Source organism: Bos taurus, chromosome 23 (assembly GCF_002263795.3).
Source record: "Bos taurus isolate L1 Dominette 01449 registration number 42190680 breed Hereford chromosome 23, ARS-UCD2.0, whole genome shotgun sequence".
Taxonomy (NCBI): Eukaryota; Metazoa; Chordata; class Mammalia; order Artiodactyla; family Bovidae; genus Bos; species Bos taurus.
Window position 1 is genome coordinate 45,348,512 of NC_037350.1, and position 23,587 is coordinate 45,372,098.

A 23,587-nucleotide genomic window follows, 5' to 3' on the forward strand; every position below is an offset into this window, starting at 1 on the left:
TTGGAAGGAAAGTTATGACCAACCTAAATAGCATATTGAAAAGCAGAGACATTACTTTGCCAACAAAGGTCCGTCTAGTCAAGGCTATGATTTTTCCAGTGATAATGTATGGATATGAGAGTTGGACTGTGAAGAAAGCTGAGCGCTGCTTATTTACTTATATGCAGAGTACATCAGGAGAAATGCTGGGCTGGAAGAAGCACAAGCTGTAATCAAGATTGCCAGGAGAAATATCAATAACCTCAGCTATTCAGATGACACCACCCTTATGGCAGAAAGTGAAGAGGAACTAAAAAGCCTCTTGATGAAAGTGAAAGAGGAGAGTGAAAAAGTTGGCTTAAAGCTCAACATTCAGAAAACTAAGATCATGGCCTCTAGTCCCATCACTTCATGGGAAATAGATGGGGAAACAGTGGAAACAGTGGCAGATTTGAACTGTGGTGTTGTAGAAGACTCTTGAGAGTTCCTTGGACTGCAAGGAGATCCAACCAGTCCATTCTAATGGAGATCAGTCCTGGGTGTTCTTTGGAAGGACTGATGCCAAAGATGAAACTCCCATACTTTGGCCACTTGATGCGAAGAGCTGACTCATTGGAAAAGACTGATGCTGGCAGGGATTGGGGGCAGGAGGAGAAGGGGACGACAGAGGATGAGATGGCTGGATGGCATCACCGACTCGATGGACGTGAGTTCGAGTGAACTCCGGGAGTTGGTGATGGACAGGGAGGCCTGGCCTGCTGCAGTTCATGGGGTCGCAAAGAGTCAGACAACACTGAGCGACTGAACTAAACTGAACACCGTGACTAAATTCTTTGAGCGAATGAGTGAAAATGAATTCAGAAGTGTGGCCCAGGAGTTAACATATATCTGAGAAGTTGACCAATATAAAGAATTGCAATCCAGTGCAGTTTTCCCCAGGCAGTACAAAATACAAGGGTTACGAGGCGAACAGTTGGCTTCCTCTTGCTCTTCACAAGCCTGGGAACCAGATTCAGCGAATCAGGACTTTATAGAACGAGTGGGAACAAACAAAGGGCAAACAACCCAACTTCTTATAAATAAATGCAAAAGTAATCAGGACTGCCCCAAGCTCCAAATGAAATAGCAGAAGAGCAGAACTCCAGCAGCTTCCAGGCGGTCCCGGAGGCCCCGCCCCTCGGAGGCGGGCTGAGCGCCCATGGGCGGGGCCTTCCCGCTCATCCCCGCCCCATGGGCGGGGTGTAAGCGGGCGGGCGGCGCGGGGGCAGACGCACGCCCGCCGTTTCCTAGGAGATGGAACACACAGGACGCCTGAGCTTCACAAGGGAGCGAACGAGGTAAGCGGCCGGCGCAGGCAGGTAATCCCGAGCGGGCAGAGAGGCGGCCACCGTCCGTCCGACCTGAGCCTGTCCTGCGAGGCGGCCCGGCATGTCCCCTGGGCGCCCTGTCCTACCGGGGCGGACCTCTGCTGAGAGAAGGGGCCTGGACACCGGTAGGGGTGGGTGACTGGAGGGAGGAGGACTCGGAGAGGGGCGGGGCTGGCCGGCGGGGACGATCTACCTGCTCCCAGCGCGGTGGGTTTGCTCCGAAGCGCCCCTGGCCACTTTCCTGCGCCCCTAGACGGCGGGGTTCAGTCCTGGGTTGGAGGATGACAGTGGGCATCCTTCAGCCTCGGAGACCCTCACCCCCGAACCTCGGATCTAGAGTCTCCCATCGTACCCCCTCACCCCGGACCTCCGCTTCTCCCTTTAGTGCCTGGGCTGGAGGGGACACTACTTTGAGGAGTGAGGGGGCGGGACCGGGTCTCGAGAAGGCAGCGGAATTGAGTTCAGAACTGTTACAAAAATGGAAAAGGAGGAAAGAGAAACTGGGTCCAAATTCCGTGCATCCCAAACCGCTCCCAGGTAAAAGCGGAATCCCGGCGCAGGGTGGACCAGCGGGCCCCCGGGGCCCCCCACGCCGAGTCCGCAGGTGCGGTCGGCGGGACACACGGGCCCCCCGGGACCACCCGTTCCCGCAGGCCGGCGGGACTGTGCACCCTGAGTCTTAAGGGCTCTGGTTTGCTGGGGGCGGGGGGCGGGGCGGGCTGGAATATCAGAAATCAGAGCGTCAGGGAACGAAAACTGCTTCCTGACTTGCAATAAGACGGGCACTTAGTTTAAGGACAGAGTTGGAGTCGGGGGAGGGGAGGCAATGAAACTGGCTTTTTATAAGGTGTTTGTAATCTCAACTCTAAACGGAAAGAAATGTATGTAATTGTGTTTAATTTTTAAATGATCAGGCAATTGTTCTAATTGTAACGGAATTCTCATAGAGTCAAAGGTACCGGAGTTATTTTAATCAGAAAAACAATCCCTAGAGTCGAAATAGTAATGGAGGCAAAAGTTACTATCCAGCCTTTTGGCCTGTCTTTACCGTCCCGATCCTCCCAACCTCCATCTCTGCCGAGTGACCGAGTGACCTGAAAAGGAGAGACCCTTCTCTCCGCCCAAGGAGGCTACCTTCTGCCTGGGCAAGGCAGAAGCTGGCTTTGGGCAAAGGTGTTTGATCCATCTGTTGGGGAAGGGTTTTATTTATTTATTTGGGGGGGGGGTTGGTTTTGCTTCGTTTTAAAAACAGTTTGTGAATATTAGCACAGAGCACCATGCTTTTATTTTTAAAACACAAAATCTTTGTTTTCCCATTGCAAAAGCTCCCCTTTTAATTTCTGTAAACGTATGACTTGGTTGGCTTGAAAACTTTTTCTGTTTTGCTTTTTAAACAACGTAATGATTTTTATGGCATTACTTTAAAAACAAACAAACGTTAATTCCAGCCTTAGAGTAATAACATTACGGCAGATTGTACCACAACAAGTTGAAGAGGAGCAGAGGTTATCTGCTCAGTGATTGGGCAGACACAGATTTTACCCTCCATTTGCCCTCTCTCTTAATCGTCTTTAATCCTTTCTAAATCCCTTATTAGCTGGTAGAAGCTGTTGAGAATAAAGCTCCAGTTTACAGGAGTTGTGCACTTAGCTAAAAATAAGACAACTAGAATGGGAGAGAAATGGTAAGAGTATTTATATAATGTAAGCCTGTGATTGAGCCTCTCAATAAATGTTTTTTTTTCCTTAAACCAGAATATAAGGTGTGTATAACTCATAAGAAAGTACTGTAGCTTGATTGTAGAAAATTCCAAGTTCCTAACAATTCTGTTAAATTAATTGAGGATCATAGTTAAATTACATTTACTTGTGTTATGCCTTGTTGCATCCATGTTGAAATATATACATGGAAATATTCATGTGCAAAAGAAATCATATTAATACACCCCTATTTTGCAGAATTAGCTTCCAGGGGTCCACAGAGAAGACCTGTTGTTGGGAAAGGTTGAGGGCAGGAGCAGAAGCGGGCAACAGAGGATGAGATGGTTGGATAGCATCACCACCTCAAAGGACATGAATTTGAGCAAACTCCGGGAGATAGTGAAGGCAGGGAAGCCTGGTGTGCTCCATGGGGTTGCGAAGAGTTGGACACGACTTAGCAACTGAACAACACAAAAACAAAGAAGAATATACGTAGTTTGCAGAGAAATATCATTGAATGTGAACTGGGGGCCTATAGGCAGTCTGTCTTTTAAATAACATATACTGCTTTTTGACTAGTAAATCAGTTTAGGATCTTCCTATGCTACACTGATAAGAACACTAATAAACAGTTGTTTATGTGCTATCAATGAGTAGGTGCTGTGCTGTGCTACGCTAAGTCGCTTCAGTCATGTCTGACTCTGCGACCCTATGGACTGTAGCCCGCCAGGCTCTCTGGCCATGGGATTCTCCAGGCAAGAATACTGGAGTGGGTTGCTGTGCCCTTCTCCAGGGGATCTTCCCGACCCAGGGATCGAACCTGCATCTCTTGAGTCTCCTACATTGGCAGTTCTCTACCACTAGCGCCACCTGGAAAGCCCCTCAGTGAGTAGGTACATGGGAATAATTTTAAAAACCCTTTATACATCTATGCCTGTCTACATTGGGCCATTATCCTTGTTTTCAGGGGGATAAGGAGATAGCTGGAATGGTCAGCTTCTCACCCTGGACAACTGCTTACTTTGTAATTAAAATGACTCAAAAGAGACCTTTCTGATGCTTTGTTTGGGAGCATAGTATGTAAACTTGTGTAAACTCCAATTGTCTTGGAACCACACATCAGACTTTTTAAAATCCACATGATTCCCATAATCTTCACCCCCTCAAACAAAAGAAGCCGAGAAACGGCCGTGTACCTCTTTTATTTTTCCCTGAGTATGAGTATCCTATGCTATAGCACTTGAAGCAAACTGTGTTTCCAGTGTTTTTTCTTTTGGAAGACTTGGAGTGAGGTTTCTATTACAGCCACTCCAAAACAAAAACAAGAACAAACAGCTGGGCTTCCAAGCTGGAGCAGGAAGGCATCAGTGGTCTGTTGTGCTGTAATAGTATTGGTGGTGTTATGGTTGATGCTCTTTACAGTGTAAGAGAAAGAGGCAGTTTATTCCACTTTTGCAGGTGGTTGAGCCATTGCAAGGTGAAATTTCCACGTTTCTGGCAGCCCTTACCTCTGAAATTCTCTCCCAACCTGGGCAGCTCCCTCTTCACTCCTTTATCTTTTGTCCCTTTCTAGAGGTGCCTATCGGAGAAGGCGATGGCACCCCACTCCAGTACTCTTGCCTGGAAAATTCCATGGACGGAGGAGCCTGGTAGGCTGCAGTCCTGATGCAGGACTGCATCAGGTCCTGCATCTCTAAGAGTCTCTAAGGTCTCTAAGAGTCGGACTCGACTGAGTGACTTCACTTTCACTTTTCAGTTTCATGCATTGGAGAAGGAAATGGCAACCCACTCCAGTGTTCTTCCCTGGAGAATCCCAGGGACGGGGGAGCCTGGTGGGAGGCTATCTATGGGATCGTGCAGAGTCGGACACAACTGAAGCGACTTAGCAGCAGCAGCAGGAGTGCCTATAATCACCGCCTACCTCTTAGACCCTCAATGTTTGTCCTCGCTTAGGTGTTACCATGAAAATAATCTGTTGCATATACAGCAGATTTGCAAAGAAAAGATGCTGCTATTTATCCCATTAAAATTTAATTCAGTAACTTGGGGGTGGGGTAAAAATAATAACTTTCTTAACAAACTCCAAGTAGACTCCCTTCTCCCCCACTCACTCACTCCGCCTTCACTGTTTCTGGCCTAATTTTTCAGTGTCCTTCCAGGAGATCGGCATGAGCCAGATCTAGCCCCACGGCGTAGTCGGGGTGGGGAGACCTCTGTGTACTTTTCAGGTTGTTTATAGCATCTTGCCGTGTTGGGGTGAGGAGTTAGGCATCTTTAGTGGGTGGTGGGGGTGGGCAGCCTTCATCGTGGGTTAGATTCTACATGGTTTGGGAGTGAAGAGTGGTGGTTCTTTTACTGCATCAGTGATTGTAGTAGCTAGCAAGGATGGGTTGTTTAGAAGGTGGGGACCGCACTGAAAAACCAAACAGCTTCAAGCTAATGCAACTATTAGACTAACTCCATCACTGATTCTCTTGATCGATCCTAGGTCATTTAATCCCTCTGCCTTTTTATTGTACATTGTTACTGTTATGATGAACACTGTGGCCTTTTGGACAAATTTATTCTCTGTATTGTTACTTAACCAGAAAGAATTGGTAAACCTCTGAAGAGCACATTTCCTTAAAAGACCTTAAATAGTGAAGCTAGAAAAGAATGTCAAGCAAACAGTAGGTGAACTCCCTGGTGGTTCAGTGGTTAGGACTTGGCACTTTCACTGCCAAGGCCCTGGGTTCCATCCCTGGTCAGGGAACTAATATCCTGCAAGCCATGTGGTGCAGCCAAAAAAAAAAGAGTGTTAAGCAGTTTAACATCTGACAATAAACTGAAAAATGCTGATTTAATAAAATTCTAAATGATCAGAAGAAATACATTTTATAGCCTATGTTTTGTTTAATCATAGCACCAAACAAACCCCTTCTGCATCTAAGAATACAGCCTTGTAGCAGGATGATAAATTTTTTAAAGCAACATAAGAATGATAAACAGGTATTACCAAACAAACCCCCAAAGAGCTTTCAAAATTATCTTTCCTTACCTAGATAATGGAAAAATTAAGGAAACCAAATACACAGTCAGGAACTGTGCAGGGGGATGTTGCCTTTCTCTATATTAATGCCCTCGTGTTTAGAACCTGTGTCTATGTATAATGTAAAGACCACTTGCAAAAGAACTTCATTTTCAGGCAAATGGGGAAGCATTTGCTGGCATTTGTTGAAACCATTTGCTAAGACATAACTGAGCCAGATGATCAGATCAGATCAGATCAGTCGCTCAGTCGTGTCCAACTCTTTGTGACCCCATGAATTGCAGCACGCCAGGCTTCCCTGTCCATCACCAACTCCTGGAGTTCACTGAGACTCACGTCCATCGAGTCAGTGATGCCATCCAGCCATCTCATCCTCTGTCGTCCCTTTCTCCTCCTGCCCCCAATCCCTCCCAGCATCAGAGTCTTTTCCAGTGAGTCAACACTTCTCATGAGGTGGCCAAAGTACTGGAGTTTCAGCTTTAGCATCAATCCCTCCAAAGAAATCCCAGGGCTGATCTCCTTCAGACTGGACTGGTTGGATCTCCTTGCAGTCCAAGGGACTCTCAAGAGTCTTCTCCAACACCACAGTTCAAAGGCATCAATTCTTCCAGATGAAGGAACCACTAAATAGAAATGGAATTTACTATGGAGATCTCTTTGTCAAGATCCTGGCCACAGAGTTAGTGTGGCCTAAACTACTCATGCGCCTTTGAAGGGGTTGCTATCTGTCATGAAGTAAAATAAATGACAAATGAAAGCACACTCCTGTTATTTACAAGCCCCACAGGTCCTTCCAGAGCTTCCTGTGGACAAATGTGTCCCGTATAAAGGGAACCGCGTCGTTCAGTGCACTTGTCTGCTGTGCTTCCGCAGAAAAGCCTATTTTTGGAAGCCTTGGGTACTTTGACAATTACAATATATTCTTGTTGCTCCTACAGTTCTGCGTCTAATAGAGAAGGAATTTCTGTCATTTTATTTTGTGGAAGTAGTGCTACAGTGAAAGAAAAATAATCACTGATTGAAGCATCAGATTATAAAAGGCATTTTAATTTTATTTTTTTGGCTGAACCACACCACTTTTTGGATCTTAGTTCCCCAACCATGGATAGAACTCAGACTCTTGACAGCAAAATCACAGTGTCTAACCACTGGACCTCCAGGGAATTCCCTATAAAAGGCATTTTAAAACAGACTATGTCCTTCCATAGTGCCAAACGTTGTTACCTTCTGCAGCTAAGAATACAGCCTTGTAGCAGGAGGATAGATTTTTGAAAGCAACATAAGTATGATAAACAGGTATGAAATGAGAAATTGTTCCTTGAAAGCTGAACTGAGACAGAAGAGTGGGAGGAGATTATTGAACACAGTTATAATGAAGGAGGTACTATGGCTTTATGTGCTTCGGTTTTGTTTTGTTTTGTTTTTAATTGTGATAATAAAATCAGAACCTATCGAAACCTGTACCCTTCTAATATATACACATCCACAACCCCTTTTCTGTAGTTTTGAAATCCACAAAGCTCTGAAAGATGAATTTTCAGAAATTAATTTGTGGAAATTCATTTGCAATAAAATACGACCCGAATGATGTGAGGCCACTTACGGTCTTCATTCCTTTGCTTAGTGTTCTTCTCGTATATTTTTGCGCAGGCACATTAAGCTGCTCTTTGGGAGATGTTATGTACCCTCCTGCTTTTCTGTGGTTGGTGGTTTAGTCGCTAAGCCAAGTCTGACTCTTTTGACACCATGGACTGTAGCCTACCAGACTCCTCTGTCCATGGAATTTTCCAAGCAAGAATACTGGAGTGGGTTGCCATTTCCGTCTCCAGGGGATCTTCCTGACCCAGGGATCGAACCTGCGTCTCGTGTTTCAGGTGGATTCTCTACCCCTGAGCCAGCAGGGAAACTCTCTATTTCTTTTCTAAAATACGCAAGTACCTGGATCCCAAACACATCTGGCCCAGGAATTTCACATAAGGGATTGTGGTCCAAATTAAACACGATGCAAAAATTGATTCTAAGAATGGATAGAGTGGAGAATCTGATTTTCCACAGTCTGATGTGGACTCATATAGATTCTGTTGCTGCTGTGTCGTTCAGTTGTGTCCGACTCTTTGCGACCCCATGAACTGTAGCCCACCAGGCTCCTCTGTCCATGGGGATTCTCCAGGCAAGAATACTAGAGCGGGTTGCCATGCCTTCCTCCAGGGGATCTTCCCAACCCAGGGATTGAACCCAGGTCTCCCGCATTGCAGGCGGATTCTTTACCAGCTGAGCTACCCGGGAAGCCCATAGATTCTATTATAGTCAGTTAAAAAAAAAAAAAAGGAATCACAAACATCATTAAGTCAGTGTTTATTGGGTTCAGTTTCATTACATGGTACCATGTATTAATAAATGCATTCTGCAGTGATTTTCATCAGTCTATCATATGTGAACGTCATTCCACATGGCACAAGTGATTTATTGGCACGTGCTTAACAATTAGTCTTTGTCTTACAGTTTTCCTAGGTTACCAGTACATTTTTGGAAGTGATTCTTTAATTAACACTCCTTTTATTCTTGTTGTTTTTTTCTACAGGGTGTTCATAAGAATGGAAGCACCGTTTCCTTGCCAGATTCCTTACTGCTGTATCTTATGAACCTACAGAATCTTGGGGAAGAACTTGTATTTAATGATGACAAAGCCTGTCACCAGTGTAGCAACAACGGTCTAAGGGCAGAAACGAGTAAAAATAAAAGACGCATTTATATTTATATACAACAAAGACGTTATTTCCCGTGGACAGCCTGCACTGCATCATTCTTCCGAGATGAACCGGTACACGACCATGAGACAGCTGGGGGACGGCACGTACGGGAGCGTGCTCATGGGCAAGAGCAACGAGTCCGGGGAGCTGGTGGCCATCAAAAGGTACCACGGGCGGCCCTGCCACGTTCACCCGTCTTTCTGTTCCTCTCCTTTGCTTGCTTGAGAACGTATACAAGCGCAGAGAGAAGTCTGGTCCAGACCCCACACTTGTTAGGCCATCGTGGAATGCCATTCTGGAGACAGCACTGCAAAAAAGGAGTTCTGCTGGTCCCCACGTATATGAATTTAATTTTCTGGTTTGTCCAGCAAGAAATATAAGGGCTCTGCTTTTTGAAAAAAATGTATTTATTTTTAATTGGAGGGTAATTGCTTTACAAGGTTGTGTTGGTTTCCGCCATACATCAGTATGACTCAGCCATAAGTGTGCATATGGTCCCTCTGTCTTGCACCTCCCTCCCACTCCCGATGCCATCCCACCCTCTAGGTTGCCCCAGGGCACCAGGTTGAGCCCCCTGCGTTACACAGCAGCTTCCTATTAGTTACCTATTTAGGGCTCTGCTTCTTCTGCATGATAAATCTGAACTGAGACTGAAGGTAATGCTTAGAGCACTTAAAGTGGAGTATAGAGTAGAGCCTATTATTTCTTTAAAACAACAGGCCTCAAAATCAGATGGTATTCATAATATCCAACAGTTCTGAATGGCATATGGTATTTCCCCAAGCTTACCAATGAAACAGAGGACTTATTAATTATTTCTTTAATCTACTGTATTTGATATGTCATATGTAAGAAAAAAAAATTACCCCAAAGCTTAGTGATTTAAGACAAGAAGAAACATTTAGTAACTCATGGTTTCTGTGGGTCAGGAATTTAGGAGCAGTTCAGCTGTGGTTCCGGCTCCAGGTCTCTCTGCGGTGCTGGTAGAGGTCGGCCAAGGTCACAGTCGTCTGTCTGCAGGCTGGACCAGGGCCTGAGTACGCACTTGCAAGCTGGTTCGCTGTGTCAGTTTGCTGGGGGCTGCTCTCACCAAGTACCCCAGACTGGGTGGTTTAAGCTACGTATTTATTTCCCCACAGTCTGGAGGCTGGAAGTGTGAGAGCAAGCTGTTGGCAGGCTTGGTTTCCCCTGAGACCTCTCTCCTCAGCTTGCAGACAGCTCTCTTCTCCCCTGTGTGTTCACCTGGTCTTCCGTCTGTGTATGTCTGGGTCCTAATCTCCTCCTCCTATAAGGACACCAGTAATATCGGATTAGGACCCACCCCAAAGGCCTCAGTTAACCTTAATTACCTCTGTAAGGTCTATCGCCAAATGCAGTCATTCTCCGAGGTACCGGGAGGTTAGGACTTCAAGATTCGGATTTGGGGGGACACAGTGTGGCTCAGACTGGACTTCTGTATGTGCCAGTTTAAGCACAGGCTGGTTGGCTTAAACTGTAAGGATTTATTGAGACAGTTGGGAGGTTACAAGTCTAAAGTCAAGGTGTCAGCCGGGTTGGTTCCTGCTGAGGGCTGGGAGGAAGGGATCTCTCCTAGGCCTTTTTCCTTGGCTTATCGATGGCATTTTCTCTCCATGTGCCTCCCACATCAGCTTCCCTTGATGCATATTTCTTTGTCCAAATTTCTTTTTATATAAAGATAAATTTATATAAAGATAATTTCTCTCTATATGGGGTTCTACAGATCATCACTCGAGTGTTCTCATGACACGGTAGCTGGCTTCCACTGCAACAAGTCTTGGAAACTGATTACCACTTCAACCAAAGGATGATCATCCAAAATTTAAATGCTTTAACAAATGTTTATCAAATGTTAAAAACTTTACAATATCATGATCTAAAATATTACATACATAAGGAAACCCTTTTATAAAGTATTGTCAAATAGCCATTAGTATCAAGTAAGTAAATGTATAATGAATTGGCTTCCCGGGCAGCACTAGTGGTAAAGAAACCTCTTGCCAGTGCAGGAGACTTAAGAGACGTGGCTTTGATCCTGGGTTGAGAAGATTCCCCTGGATGAGGGCACTGCAACCCACTCCAGTATTCTTGCCTGGAGAACCCCATGGACAGAGGAGCCTCATGGGCAAAGGGTTGGATACGACTTAAGTGACTTAGCATGCTTACATAACTGAAATGAAAAACGGGAATAAAAATAAATTTCCCTGACCTGAAAGGTGAAATATTACAGGTACTTCCCGTAAAGTTGGTTTTAAGACCAGTATACCTGTTGTATCCACTACTGATCAAGATTGTACTGGAGACCCTAACTGGTGCAATAAGAGAAAAAAGTAATAAACGGGGTGTAACTATCAGGCAAAATGAGATGAAATCATTCTTAGTTATAGGTTAAGTGATTATGTAAATTCACAAAAATACTTCATTACATACAAATAAATTTATGTGCAAAAATATCTTTAAAAGGACTGGAAAGATTTACAATAAAATCCATGAATAAAATCCATGAATGCTTCTAGGGAGAGAGGGATAAGAAAATGAGAATGAGGGTTGGGTCTCATGGTATGATCTTGTAAGACTTCCCACAGAAAATGAGATCTTGAGAATGAGAAAAAGCTATCAAGAGGAGAGGGAAGCATAGCCAGGCTTTAAGGATACGTATGAAGGATATGCATGTATGAAGGCCTAGAAGCAGGAGAGATTTTCCTTCGGGAAATTTTACTGTAGGTCACTGGTAAGAAACCTTGTAGTATCTGCTGCCATTTCAGGAAAAAAAAAGCAAAAAAAAAAAAAAAAAGCTATACCATGGTCCTTCTAGGGGCTGGTGATAAGACCCTCTCACCTCATTAAATTAACAAATATTTATTAAGTCCTGTGTCCTTTAAAGACCTGAGAGGCAGTTCCATTCCAGAGGGTCTCCTGTTTGTGGGACAGTTCCTCAGGAGCCCCACCTGTGGGTTTCAAAACCCATCAAGCCACCATTTAGTGAATATCTATTGAGACTTAAACTGTGTCTCAAAAACTGATCAGGCAGGTGGCGGTGTCCTCAGAGAGCTTGCTGCTGTGCTTGAGGAGAGGGGACAAGGTCTAAACGTAATAATTTAACTATATGGTACATAAGAAAGTGGTCAGTGCTATGGGAGAAAAAGCAGAACAGGAAAGGTGACCTCAGAGCCCTGAAAGCCAGCTTCTGGCGTTCAAGGAATAAGAATCAGCCTAAGGTGAAAGTTCTCTCCATTCTTCTAACCAGCCAAGCTCTTTCTAGCTGTCTTTCTCTGGCTGGTGCGTTCTGTCTTGCAGGCCTCATCTGAAACACTGCCTCATCACAAAGGCCTGAGGCCTGGCCAGTTTATCTCATGATCCTCAAAGCTGATCTGTATGTCTATTTTGTGTTAACTAAAGTCGATTTCCTGTGAGATGCGAAGCACCGGTAACCATCCCCGATTTCATCATCCGGGCACGTAGTAGGTGTTGGATGAATAAATAAATGGAAGAGAAGCTGGCAGGGAGTCTAAAAGGAATTCTAACAAATTGGTTTAACTTCTTACAATTAAATTAATTTCTTTAAATTGGTCTAAGAAATTGCGATAATTGTTTTGTGAAGAAACTTCTATATTTGTTGCATATAGATACCTGTATCACTTTAAGGTAGTATTGATAAGAAGTAGTAACTGTTGAGGAGAAAGTAGCATGTTAGTAAATGTGGATTGCAGCTAGTACAGATTTTTCAGAATAAACATTTCAGTTTGTACTAAATTTTGAAAAAGAACTTGAATATGTTAACTAGCCTCTAAAGGTTGGATTAAAAATTCTATAATTATTTTTTAAGAATTATAGAGATTATATGTACAGTTTTGGATGGATCTGACCACTTGATGAAAATACTTTTATACTATATTTGAATTGATTTGTATTTTATTTCAAATTGAGCACTGGACTTTCTTCATTTCAGCAAGACATTTATGGCTATAGTACTGAAAAGTATCTTTTGGTAAGTCAGTAAGCCCTTAATTTTTAGCACCTGAATACATATAAGTGAAATTCGGATTCACTAAGAGTATTTTAGGAATAATAGCAGTGATGCCCTTCTTTTCTCATTGTAGCCAACCACAGATACTGGTGAGGCTTCCCTGCTGGCTCAGATGGTAAAGCGTCTGCCTGCAATGTGAGAGACCCAGGTTCAATCCCTGGGTTGGGAAGATCCCCTGGAGAAGGGAATGGCAACCCACTCCAATACCCTTGCCTGGAAAACCCCATGGACAGGGGAGCCTGGTAGGCTACAGTTCATGGGGTCGCAATGAGTCGGACACGACTCAGCAGCTTCACTTTCACTTTCACAGATACTGGTAAAAATAGGAACATCTAATATTTACTAAGTCCTTACCTAAGCCTTTTACAATAAGCTTCTCTTATGCAGCGGTTTCTACGCTATAGCTAAGGAATTTGCGGCATGGAGGGTCATTAGGTAATTTGTCCAAGAAGTGACATAGTCATGAGCGTGCAGGAAGTGGCCTTGAGATGCACAGAATGGAGATGATCTGCTTTTAAGGAGGAGGGAAGACAGATACACAGCTTGCCTGAAGCAAACTAATAATAGAGTGGAAAGCCAGCAGTGTAATTTGTGTCTTCACACCCTCCGTCCCCAGGCACTAAACTTTTCTTTTTTAATTTCAGAATGAAGAGAAAGTTCTATTCTTGGGATGAATGTATGAACTTGAGAGAAGTTAAGGTAAAACCCCAGAGATGAAAAGAACCTGAGAAGACCTCAGTTCTACCTCACACGTCTCTCATTTCCGAGGATGGTAGCTAAGGAGACTGTTTCGTTCTCTGTGGGAAGCAGACCAAAGATAATTCTATTTCTTATGTTTTTCTTTATCTTCCTAATTTCTCATCAGAATGTCAGTGGAGAGCAGAAAATAACTGTACCCTCACATTTGAAAGTACACTCACTTTTTTAATGTCAGTGATCTCCATTTATTATTTTTCTAAACTTTTAATTTTGTATGGATTAACAAACAATGTTGTGATAGTTTCAGGTGGACAGCAAAGGGTCTCAGCCACAGAAATACATGTATATGTATGTGTATCCTCCCCCAAACCTCCCCTCCCATCCAGGCTGCCAAATAACATTGAGCAGAGTTCCCTGTGCTCTACAGGAGGTCCTTGCTGGCTATCCATTTTAAATATAGCCGTGAAAGTACACTCTCACTTTTAAAAGAGCGTTTTAATTCATACTATCAAAGGAAAGATAATTTTTTAAATTACCACATACCATTTCTTTATATTTTATGTGTACAATGTGGATGCATTTTCGGAGACTTTTGCATGGAATTGCACACAGTTAAGTCAGAAGAGAGGTTAAACCTATTTAATGACCAAGAAAAAAAAAAAAAGTTGACAGACTGAAATGCTTGATAGCTACTGTTGACCTAGTTTATTTCTGCATTTATATTCATTCCTTAAACAATCACTGCTTACTTTAAGATTTTACTTCTTTATTTTTGGCTGTGCTGGGTCTTTGTTGCTGTTCGGGCTTGCTCTGGCTGCGGCGAGTGAGGACTCCTCACAAGTTGTGGGTGCATGGACTTCTCCTTGCGGTGGCTTCTCTCGTTGCAGAGCACAGGCTCCAGGGTGCTCGGGCTTCGGTAGTTGCAGCTCCCGGGCTCCAGAGCACCGGCTCCGTAGTCATGCTGCACAGGCTTAGCTGCTCCTTGGCACGTGAGCTCTTTCCAGACCAGGGATCGAACCTCCGTCTCCTGGTTCCCATACAGATTCTTTACCCCTGAGCCATCAGGGAAGCCCTTTCTGCTTACTCTTAATAGGTGTTCTAAGATGTTTTTAAGATGTGTAAAGTATTATAGGTATTAAAACATAATTCATTAATGAATTTAGAAGAAATGAAAAATTATGTAATTATCCTATCTAGCATTGATGAGATTTTGCTAGATTCGGTACCTTTGCCTTAAGAATTTTTCATATTTACTTGCTCTGTTGCAGTCTCTGAAGAAACTTAATCATGCCAATGTGATCAAACTGAAAGAAGTTATCAGAGAAAATGACCATCTTTATTTTATATTTGAATATATGAAAGAAAACCTCTATCAATTAATGAAAGACAGGTATGTCTTTATGAAAATTAAGTTTTGCCTTACTGTCTCCTCCCTCAGTCCCTTAGGAGCCCTTCAATATATCCCACTTTGCAATATACAGGTCCAAGGGGTAGCTCTAAATTAGCTGTTATCTTTATGAAAGGATAATGTCTAATTGGAGAAGAACCATCATTTTTCTGTTGTAATCTCTTAGAAGTCAAGATAAATATTTCATATAAACACACTATCTATAGTTTTTGAAACAAAATCTATAGTTTAATACTCAGTAATAAAGCTGGCCTTGGGCAAAACTGAGAAGAGCATCTACCTTGCTCTCCCATGCATCTTGTGAAGGTTAATTAAGGAATGGAGGAAAGAATGAAGTTGCTTTTAAGAAAGGACCTAATAAACTGGTTCATTAGAATGCTTAAGTGAATGACAACAACGTGTTACAACACCAGGAAAATTCTCCTTTTAAACATACGGACAGAATCTCTAAACAAGGGCAGTTTTCAGTCATGTGCCATGAGCATGGAAACAACTCATGGTAGCTACTGATCACATCTGGAGTTTAATGTCCATTTTGCCTGTCTTTAAAGCCAGAGGCGTTCAGCAAAAGATCCTAAAATATGAGATGAATTTCCCAGTGGATTGATGCTGATTTCTCTCTCTGTGTTTCTTCCACCCACACACACACACATACACACTTTCTCAAGTTCTAAGGATGAACTTGAGAAATCCTATTTAATCCTATTTTTCCTTCTTTGAATAATACTGAATATATGTTATCTTCCAGGCTGATAGCATTATGACATTAATAGCAGTTAAAAGTAAAGAAAACCTCTACCTCTCAAATCAGTGTTTATTTTTCTCAAGTTCTTCCTAGCTCCTGTATGCAGGCATGCGTGCTTTATATGTAGTTGTAATTTTAGTGGTGATACATTTCTTATTTGATTTATCCACTTACAGGTTTTCTTTTTAATGCTGATACATAATACCCATAGTGACCACAGTTAGAATATTCTGTTAAATGACTATACAAAGCTTCACCTATCTCTGAACTATTTAAAATAAGTAACTATCAATGGGAGAAAAGGTTGGTAATTATAATGGATAATACTGATGTAGTTATTTTGTAGCCATTAGAAGTGATAACTATGAAGATTATGAAAGTGCTTGCTGCTGCTAAGTCTCGTCAGTCATGTCTGACTCTGTGCGACCCCATAGACGGCAGCCCATCAGGTTCCCCCGTCCCTGGGGTTCTCCAGGCAAGAACACTGGAGTGGGTTGCCATTTCCTTCTCCAATGCATAAAAGTGAAAAGTGAAAGTGAAGTCGCTCAGTCGTGTCTGACCCTCAGCGACCCCATAAAAACAGAAACCAAAGTTATATTTATGTAACACTGACATCTTATATAAGAATTATACATGTGAATTATGACTGGATTAGAATACTGAAAAATCAATATAGTTTCTTCATCAGGTGGTATGATTATGGGTAATCTTGGCTTTGAATAATAATTTATGCTCTTTTAAATATATAAGATGATAAACAAGATACGTTGAGATATAATTTTGAAGAAAAAATTAAGTACATATAAATATAACAAATATATTCATCTGATTTTAAAAAAATATATAAACCTTTTGGTGGAAGTAATTAATACAATTGCAAATGAGCACTGAAAAAGAGGCAGCTTTGGAATTTCATGATTCTATTCTGGATTTCTAAATTAAATGGAAATAAAAGTGATATTGTTTAGAATATTATTTCCAAGTATAAAAGTACAACTTATTTCCAAGTCTCCTATAAATGTGTTATCATACTTTCATAATTTAAAAAAAAAGAAAGAAAAAAGTATAAACGAAAGTACTAATGACTGTGCATGGTAAAAGGGCTATTTGAGGGTAAGTGCCATTTTGACACTGTTTTTGGTAGCTTAACTTCCTGAAATATTGTTTATGAGGATTAATTTACAAGCCTTTCCTATTCAAGTAACCTTTTCCATTTCAGCTGAAGACCCGTGTACAAAACATTGTGTCTGATTCTATGACTGTACCTTCAGTATATACCATTCTTTTTACAAACTGAATTACATTACTGTTTATTTGTTCATTTCTTCACAGAAACAAGTTGTTCCCTGAGTCTGTCATCAGAAATATTATGTATCAGATATTGCAGGGGCTGGCATTTATCCATAAACATGGTAGGTTTCATATCCCTACATCTTTAGATTATCATCAGTTATGGATAGGAATTATATGGAAGCTATTATTAAATAAATAATATTATGTTAGATAACTACAACTTTGGAGTATGTGCCTACTAAATGACATATTTAAAAACTTCAGAATTTCTACAATTCTAAATAAAATAGAATTTCTATAACCTATAATTATCTTCCTCTATCAAAGAAGGCAAGGGCAACCCACTCCAGTACTCTTGCCTGGAAAATCCCACGGAGGGAGGAGCCTGGTGGGCTGCAGTCCACCGGGTCACTAAGAGTCCGACACGACTGAGTGACTTCACTTTAACTTTTCACTTCATGCATTGGGGAAGGAATTGGCGACCCACTCCTGTGTTCTTGCCTGGAGAATCTCAGGGACGGGGGAGCCTGGTGGGCTTCGGTCTATGGGGTCGCACAGAGTCGGACATGACTGAAGCAACTTAGCAGCAGCAGCAGCATCGTCCTCTATATATCAGAATTTTTTAGCAGTTTGATCACCAGCATTTAGTCTCAGTCATCATAAACCCACCCTGCTACCTTATTCCACCTAATTTTACCATGGAAATAAAAAAATTATAAGGTTCTTCTTTTGGAAAAGGTTGAAATGCTTTGATCTATCATGACCAATTACTAACATTTAACTAGGTTAAAGCCACCCAAGCTATAGTATTTTCTAGTTTTTCTTAGTACTCATAAATAGTTATTTCTGTTCTTGAAGAAATTAAATCAAGTGCTTGTTCTTATTTTTATGAATTTCTTATTTATGTTAATCTTAACTGATATTGTTTTTTGCATCTTTATCAAACCAAAATAATTTCACCTGAAAAGTTAATATGATTATTATGAAAACTTTTAATGAATGTTTAGAATCACTAGCTGTTTCGATATTAAATTAGAAAAGTTTATGCTACCATTGCTGCATTTTGAGCACAAGCATTCAAAACTCACCATTATTAGTCTCCTTTCATGTTTCATCTGATATTTTCTTTACTCTTTTAACTGCTACAGGAAATAAATAGAATTTTCTAAAAATGCCATGCAGAATTCCATATAAACCTTGTAAGAACATTCTTGAATTCCCAGTTTTATATAAGCTATTAAGGTCTTTCAAAATCTAAAACCCATGATAATTTACTACAATTGATTGGTAAAAGTCAGTCATTTGTTAATTAAAATTAAGGATATATACTATTTTAATTGTTTGTAATGGATTCCTTATCTTCAATCCATTTTAAAACTCTGGTCAGCATGATAACTCTTGATTTTTGCATGCGTTAATTTATGCTAATGGAAGCAAGTGTGGTGTGAAAAATCAAAAGCCTCATGAATTCTTTTGATTTTTTTTGTAAAGAGCTTTGTATTTTACTGTTATTTTTTAGGCTAGTAATAAAATTGGTTTAGATTTCTTGGATAGATGGGCATACCAGACCACCTGACCTGCCTCTTGAGAAACCTGTATGCAGGTCAGGAAGCAACAGTTAGAACTGGACATGGAACAACAGACTGGTTCCAAATAGGAAAAAGAGTACCTCAAGACTGTATATTGTCACCCGGCTTATTTAACTTATATGCAGAGTACATCATGAGAAATGCTGGGCTGGAGGAAGCACAAGCTGGAGTCAAGATTGCTGGGAGAAATATCAATAACCTCAGACATGCAGATGACACCACCCTTATAGCAGAAAGTGAAGAAGAACTAAAAAGCCTCCTGATGAAAGTAAAAGAGAAGAGTGAAAAAGTTGGCTTAAGGCTCAACATTCAGAAAACGAAGATCATGGCATCCGGTCCCATCATTTCATGGGAAATAGATGGGGAAACAGTGGAAACAGCAGCTGACTTTATTTTTTTGGGCTCCAAAATCACTGCAGATGGTGAATGCAGCCATGAAATTAAAAGACGCTCACTCCTTGGCAGGAAAGTGATGACCAACCTAGACAGCATATTAAAAAGCAGAGACATTACATTGTCAACAAAGGTCCATCTAGTCAAGGCTATGGTTTTTCCAGTGGTCATGTATGGATATGAGAGTTGGACTATAAAGAAAGCTGAGTGCAGAAGAATTGATGCTTTTGAACTGTGGTGTTGGAGAAGACTCTTGAGAGTCCTTTGGACTGCAAGGAGATCCAACCTGTCCATCCTAAAGGAGATCAGTCCTGGGCGTTCATTGGAAGGACTGATGTTGAAGCTGAAACTCCAATACTTTGGACTTTGGCCACCTGATGTGAAGAGCTGACTCATTTGAAAAGACCCTGATGCTGGGAAAGATTGAGGGCAGGAGGAGAAGGGGACTACAGAGGATGAGATGGTTGGATGGCATCACCGACTCGATGGACATGGGTTTAGGTGGACTCCAGGAGTTGGTGATGGACAGGGAGGCCTGCATCCTGCGGTTCATGGGGTCGCAAAGAGTCGGACATGACTGAGCGACTGAAATGAACTGAACTGAACCAGCACCTTCAGAGCATAAGGGATTGAAAAAGGAAACTAATTTAGGATTTAAAAATTGCTGCTAAAAGTAAAGGGTAACCTAGAGATGGCTTTTTAAGTGTCTACATTGTGATTTGGGAAAGCAGACTCAAGAACAATAGACATTTTTACAAAAGCTAATTTATTCTTGTCGTATTTAAACGTCTCAGATGTAATCCTTTGAGAAAACAGACACTTTTAAAATGGTAGCTGTCAAAAAATTGAACTAATACTTTAGTTAAAATAGGACCAAGTTACCAATATATTTATACTATATAAGGTGGGGAAAACTTCAACTCTGGTTTAATTCTCTGCTGCTGCTGCTAAGTCGCTTCAGTTGTGTCTGACTCTGCACGACCGCATAGACGGCAGCCCACCAGGCTCCCCTGTCCCTGGGATTCTCCACGCAAGAACACTGGAGTGGGTTGCCATTTCCTTCTCCAATGCATGAAAGTGAAAAGTGAAAGGGAAGTCGCTCAGTCGTGTCCGAGTCTTAGCGACCTCATGGACTGCAGCCCACCAGGCTCCTCCATCCATGGGATTTTCCAGGCAAGGGTACTGGAGTGGGGTGCCATTGCCTTCTCCCGGTTTAATTCTCTAAGATTTTATAGATTAATGTCACGTGCTCCCTCTCCTGTCTTCATTGTGAAAATACAACATGTTTCTCTTGAAAGTGAATGAAATGGATCTCAATAGCTATTTGGAGTAAGGGGTACCAGGGGTGCCGAGTCCATCTGTCAATGTCACACACAGCCCACAACGGCTCTGAAGGGATTAGAACAGTTCAGGCTTAGAAAAGTCTTCTGAGCTCAAACCCTATTGGAATGATGACGATCACCTACAACCGATTATCAGGCCGTTCTTAATTCTCCACCCGGAAGGGTCATTAGGACACAGGCCGTCTGTGTACAGCCAGTGTGCTCTGCATACTCCTTAGACGTTTGCAAGGAGGGCTTTTTGCTTCATTTTCACAGGGCTGCCGTGTAGCTTCAGGAACCGTCTATTTTATACATTAGTTCGGTAAATAAGCACATTCCCATTGCACTTAATGCACTTCTCAAATAAGTGATTATACTCAAGGAATTGCGGTTAAACTGCCAGCAGCAGGAAGACCAGCTGCATTGGCGTGAACTGATGCACAACCCTCCTTGAGCTTCACATGGCCGCCTCTCTCCAGGCTGAACCTTCTCGTGTGTTACACACTCGTGATCACAGGGCCTCCACAGGGCTGCTTTGCAGATTCACGGAGATAATTGTAATGTGGTAGTACCTAACCCAGTGCCTGAACGCATCAGATCCACAAACAGAAATACTAATGGAGGACTTCCCGGTGGTCCAGTGGCGAAGACTGTGCTCCCAGTTCAGGGGGCCTGGGTTAAATCCCTGGTCAGGGAACTAGATCCCACATGCCGCAACTAGAGTCCACGTGCCACAGTGACGATCAGAGATCCTGTATGTTACAGCTAAGACCCAGTGTAGCCAAATAAATAAATAAACATTAAAAAAAAAGAAAGAAAAGGAAAGGAAATACATGTGCATATTTATTTTTACCCATCATATATACTGTATAATTTCCTTGCCAAATTATTCTGAAAGCACGGTCCCCACCTCCCATCATTTAATAGACAATAAATAAGGTTTAATTTCCCCCCTAAATTCACATTCGTAATTAGAACAGAGGTTCAGCTTCATCTTGTTAATAAATCAAATATGTCCAGATACGATGATTTATTGTTTTTCCTCTCTATATTACCAAGGTTTTTTCCATAGGGACATGAAACCGGAAAACTTGCTTTGTATGGGCCCAGAACTTGTGAAAATTGCTGACTTTGGACTTGCGAGAGAACTAAGGTCACAGCCCCCGTATACGGACTATGTATCCACCAGATGGTGAGTAGTTTATGCAACTGTCCGGAGACGTTTGTCCCTGGTGAAGTTTTCCTACAGTAGATTGTTCTGTGTCTTTCTGGAGGTTCTATATCAAGTACTTAAAATATAGAACTGAATTTTTTTTTTTAATATTCTTTGGAGAGAGTGGAAGATTGGCTCATGACTCTTCTGATTAATAAAAAGAGAAGGAAAAAGGATTTCACACATCCATTCACTCATTCAACAAATATTTGCTGAACACCTCCTGTTGGATACTATTTTAGGCACTGGGAGCACAAAAGTGAGGGCTTCTCAGATGGCTCAGTGGTAAAGAATCCACCTGCCAATGCAGGAGGCACAGGCTCAATCCCTGAGTCGGGAAGATCCCCTGGAGGAGGGCATGGCAATCCACTCCAGTATCCTTGCCTGGAGAATCCCATGGACAGAGGAGCCTGGCGGGCTACAGTCCATGGGGTTGCAGAGTCAGACAGGACTTAGTGACTAAACACCAACAACAACACAGAAGAGAACTAAACAGAAAAGAATTTCTGCCTCATGCTACTTACATGACAGCCAGTCCATGAACAAATTAAACACGGCATGAGTTACCCACAGAGAGACATACACAGGCCCATCGGAAGACATCAGAGCTCATCACGTCTGGGTAGTCTGAGACGTGATGCCTAGACTGCTTTATAGCAACGAGATTCAGAGGCCTAGAAACTGCATAAGCAGTTCGATGAATCTCACGGATACAGTGCGGAGAGCAAGAGCCAAACGGAAAAAGAGCACGTTACGGGATTCCATTTAATGAACAAAAATAGATCTAATCTATGCTGTTAAAGGTCAGGATAGCGGCTCCACAGCGGGGTGAGGAGGGTCAGAAGTGACCGGAAGAGTGCGGGAGAGGGACCGTCTGGGTGCTGACAACATGCAGTCCCTTGATCTGGGCGCTGGGTCCATTCTAACTGTGAAAATTCAGCAAGCTGTATTCCTGGGACACATGCTTTTTTCTGTTTGTATCAGTTCAGTTCAGTTGCTCAGTCGTGTCCGACCCCATGGACTGCAGCCCGCCAGGCTTCCCTGTCCATCACCAACTCCCAGAGCTTGCTCAAACTCATGTCCATCACGTCGGTGATGCCATCCAACCATCTCATCCTCTGTCGTCCCCTTCTCCTCCTGCCCTCAGTCTTTCCCAGCATCAGGGTCTTTTTCAGTGAGTCAGTTCTTCGCATCAGCTGGCCAAAGTATTTATATTATACTCCAATGAAAGCAATTAAGAATATTTGAGTATCAGATAGTGATACTGAGAAAAATTATTACAGAGAAAAAATTATTACAGAGAAAAATTAAGTCTGGAACGGGACACGGGGTTGGAGGCGGCACGGGAGGGGAAGGGCATGTTGCTGGGTTTTTTTTCTTCTGTTTTGGGTTTTTCTGCCTCTTAGCTCCCTGATCGAGCCTGCGTTGGAAGGCCTTGTCCTGCACTGTCTTGCATCCCCTCATTGGAAGGCAAAGTCTTAGCCACTGGATCACCGGGAAAGTCCCCGTGTTGCTGTTTGAAACAGAAGGTCTCAGTGATGCTGGGGTGCGGGGGTGGGGAGATGCCGGTGAGAGCTTTTCAGGCGGTGAAAATGCTGAGTGTAAATGCTGAGACCAGGCCTGGAGGCAGGAACACTCTGCACAGAGTAGAATGAACACGCATGGCAAGAGCAGGAAACGAGGTTAGAGTGTTTGAGGGGTGGCCAGCTCTCAGAGGTCCCTGTGGATCATGGTAAGGACAAGGGTGGCCTGCTGATCTGCGAGAACTGGCGAGACCCTTGGGAGGCTCTGAGCTACTGGATTGGAAACAGAATTTAGAGGAGCACAGGCAGAACTGGGAGAGCAGGGAGGAGACTGGGGCAGAAGATGGCAGAAAATGACTTGGCTCTCGTGGCCGTGAAGGTGGTGAGAGGGACAGGATGCGGGTGTGTTTCTAAGGCAGAGCAGACACGGGGGATCAGACAAGGGAGTAAGGAAAGGAGTCAGGCACTTCAGGGGCTTTTCGGTGAGCAGCCAGGAGGCTGGAGTGGGCCCTGATGGGGATGGTGCTGCTGTG

At 42.8% G+C, this 23,587-nt stretch overlaps 1 protein-coding gene and 1 non-coding gene across 6 annotated transcripts in view; both read left to right on the forward strand.

Annotated features, from left to right (window-relative positions):
• The first annotated feature begins 1,262 nt into the window (after positions 1–1,262).
• MAK (male germ cell associated kinase) overlaps positions 1,263–23,587 on the forward strand; it is a 54,308-nt gene continuing 31,983 nt past the window's right edge. For 3 of the 5 annotated variants that reach the window (XR_009492477.1, XM_059880397.1, XM_059880396.1), the window contains exons 1-6: positions 1,323–1,471; positions 8,656–8,988; positions 13,514–13,568; positions 14,837–14,958; positions 17,054–17,133; positions 21,378–21,510. Coding sequence is in view for 4 of the 5 variants with exons in the window: in XM_059880397.1 (XP_059736380.1) it covers positions 8,888–8,988; positions 13,514–13,568; positions 14,837–14,958; positions 17,054–17,133; positions 21,378–21,510 (491 nt within the window). In the remaining variant the exon portion in view is untranslated. The other 2 variants (XM_024983661.2, NM_001046415.2) reach the window with 2 other exon arrangements.
• TRNAE-UUC (transfer RNA glutamic acid (anticodon UUC)) lies at positions 5,726–5,798 on the forward strand. The gene has a single exon. It is a non-coding gene; the product is annotated as a tRNA-Glu (tRNA).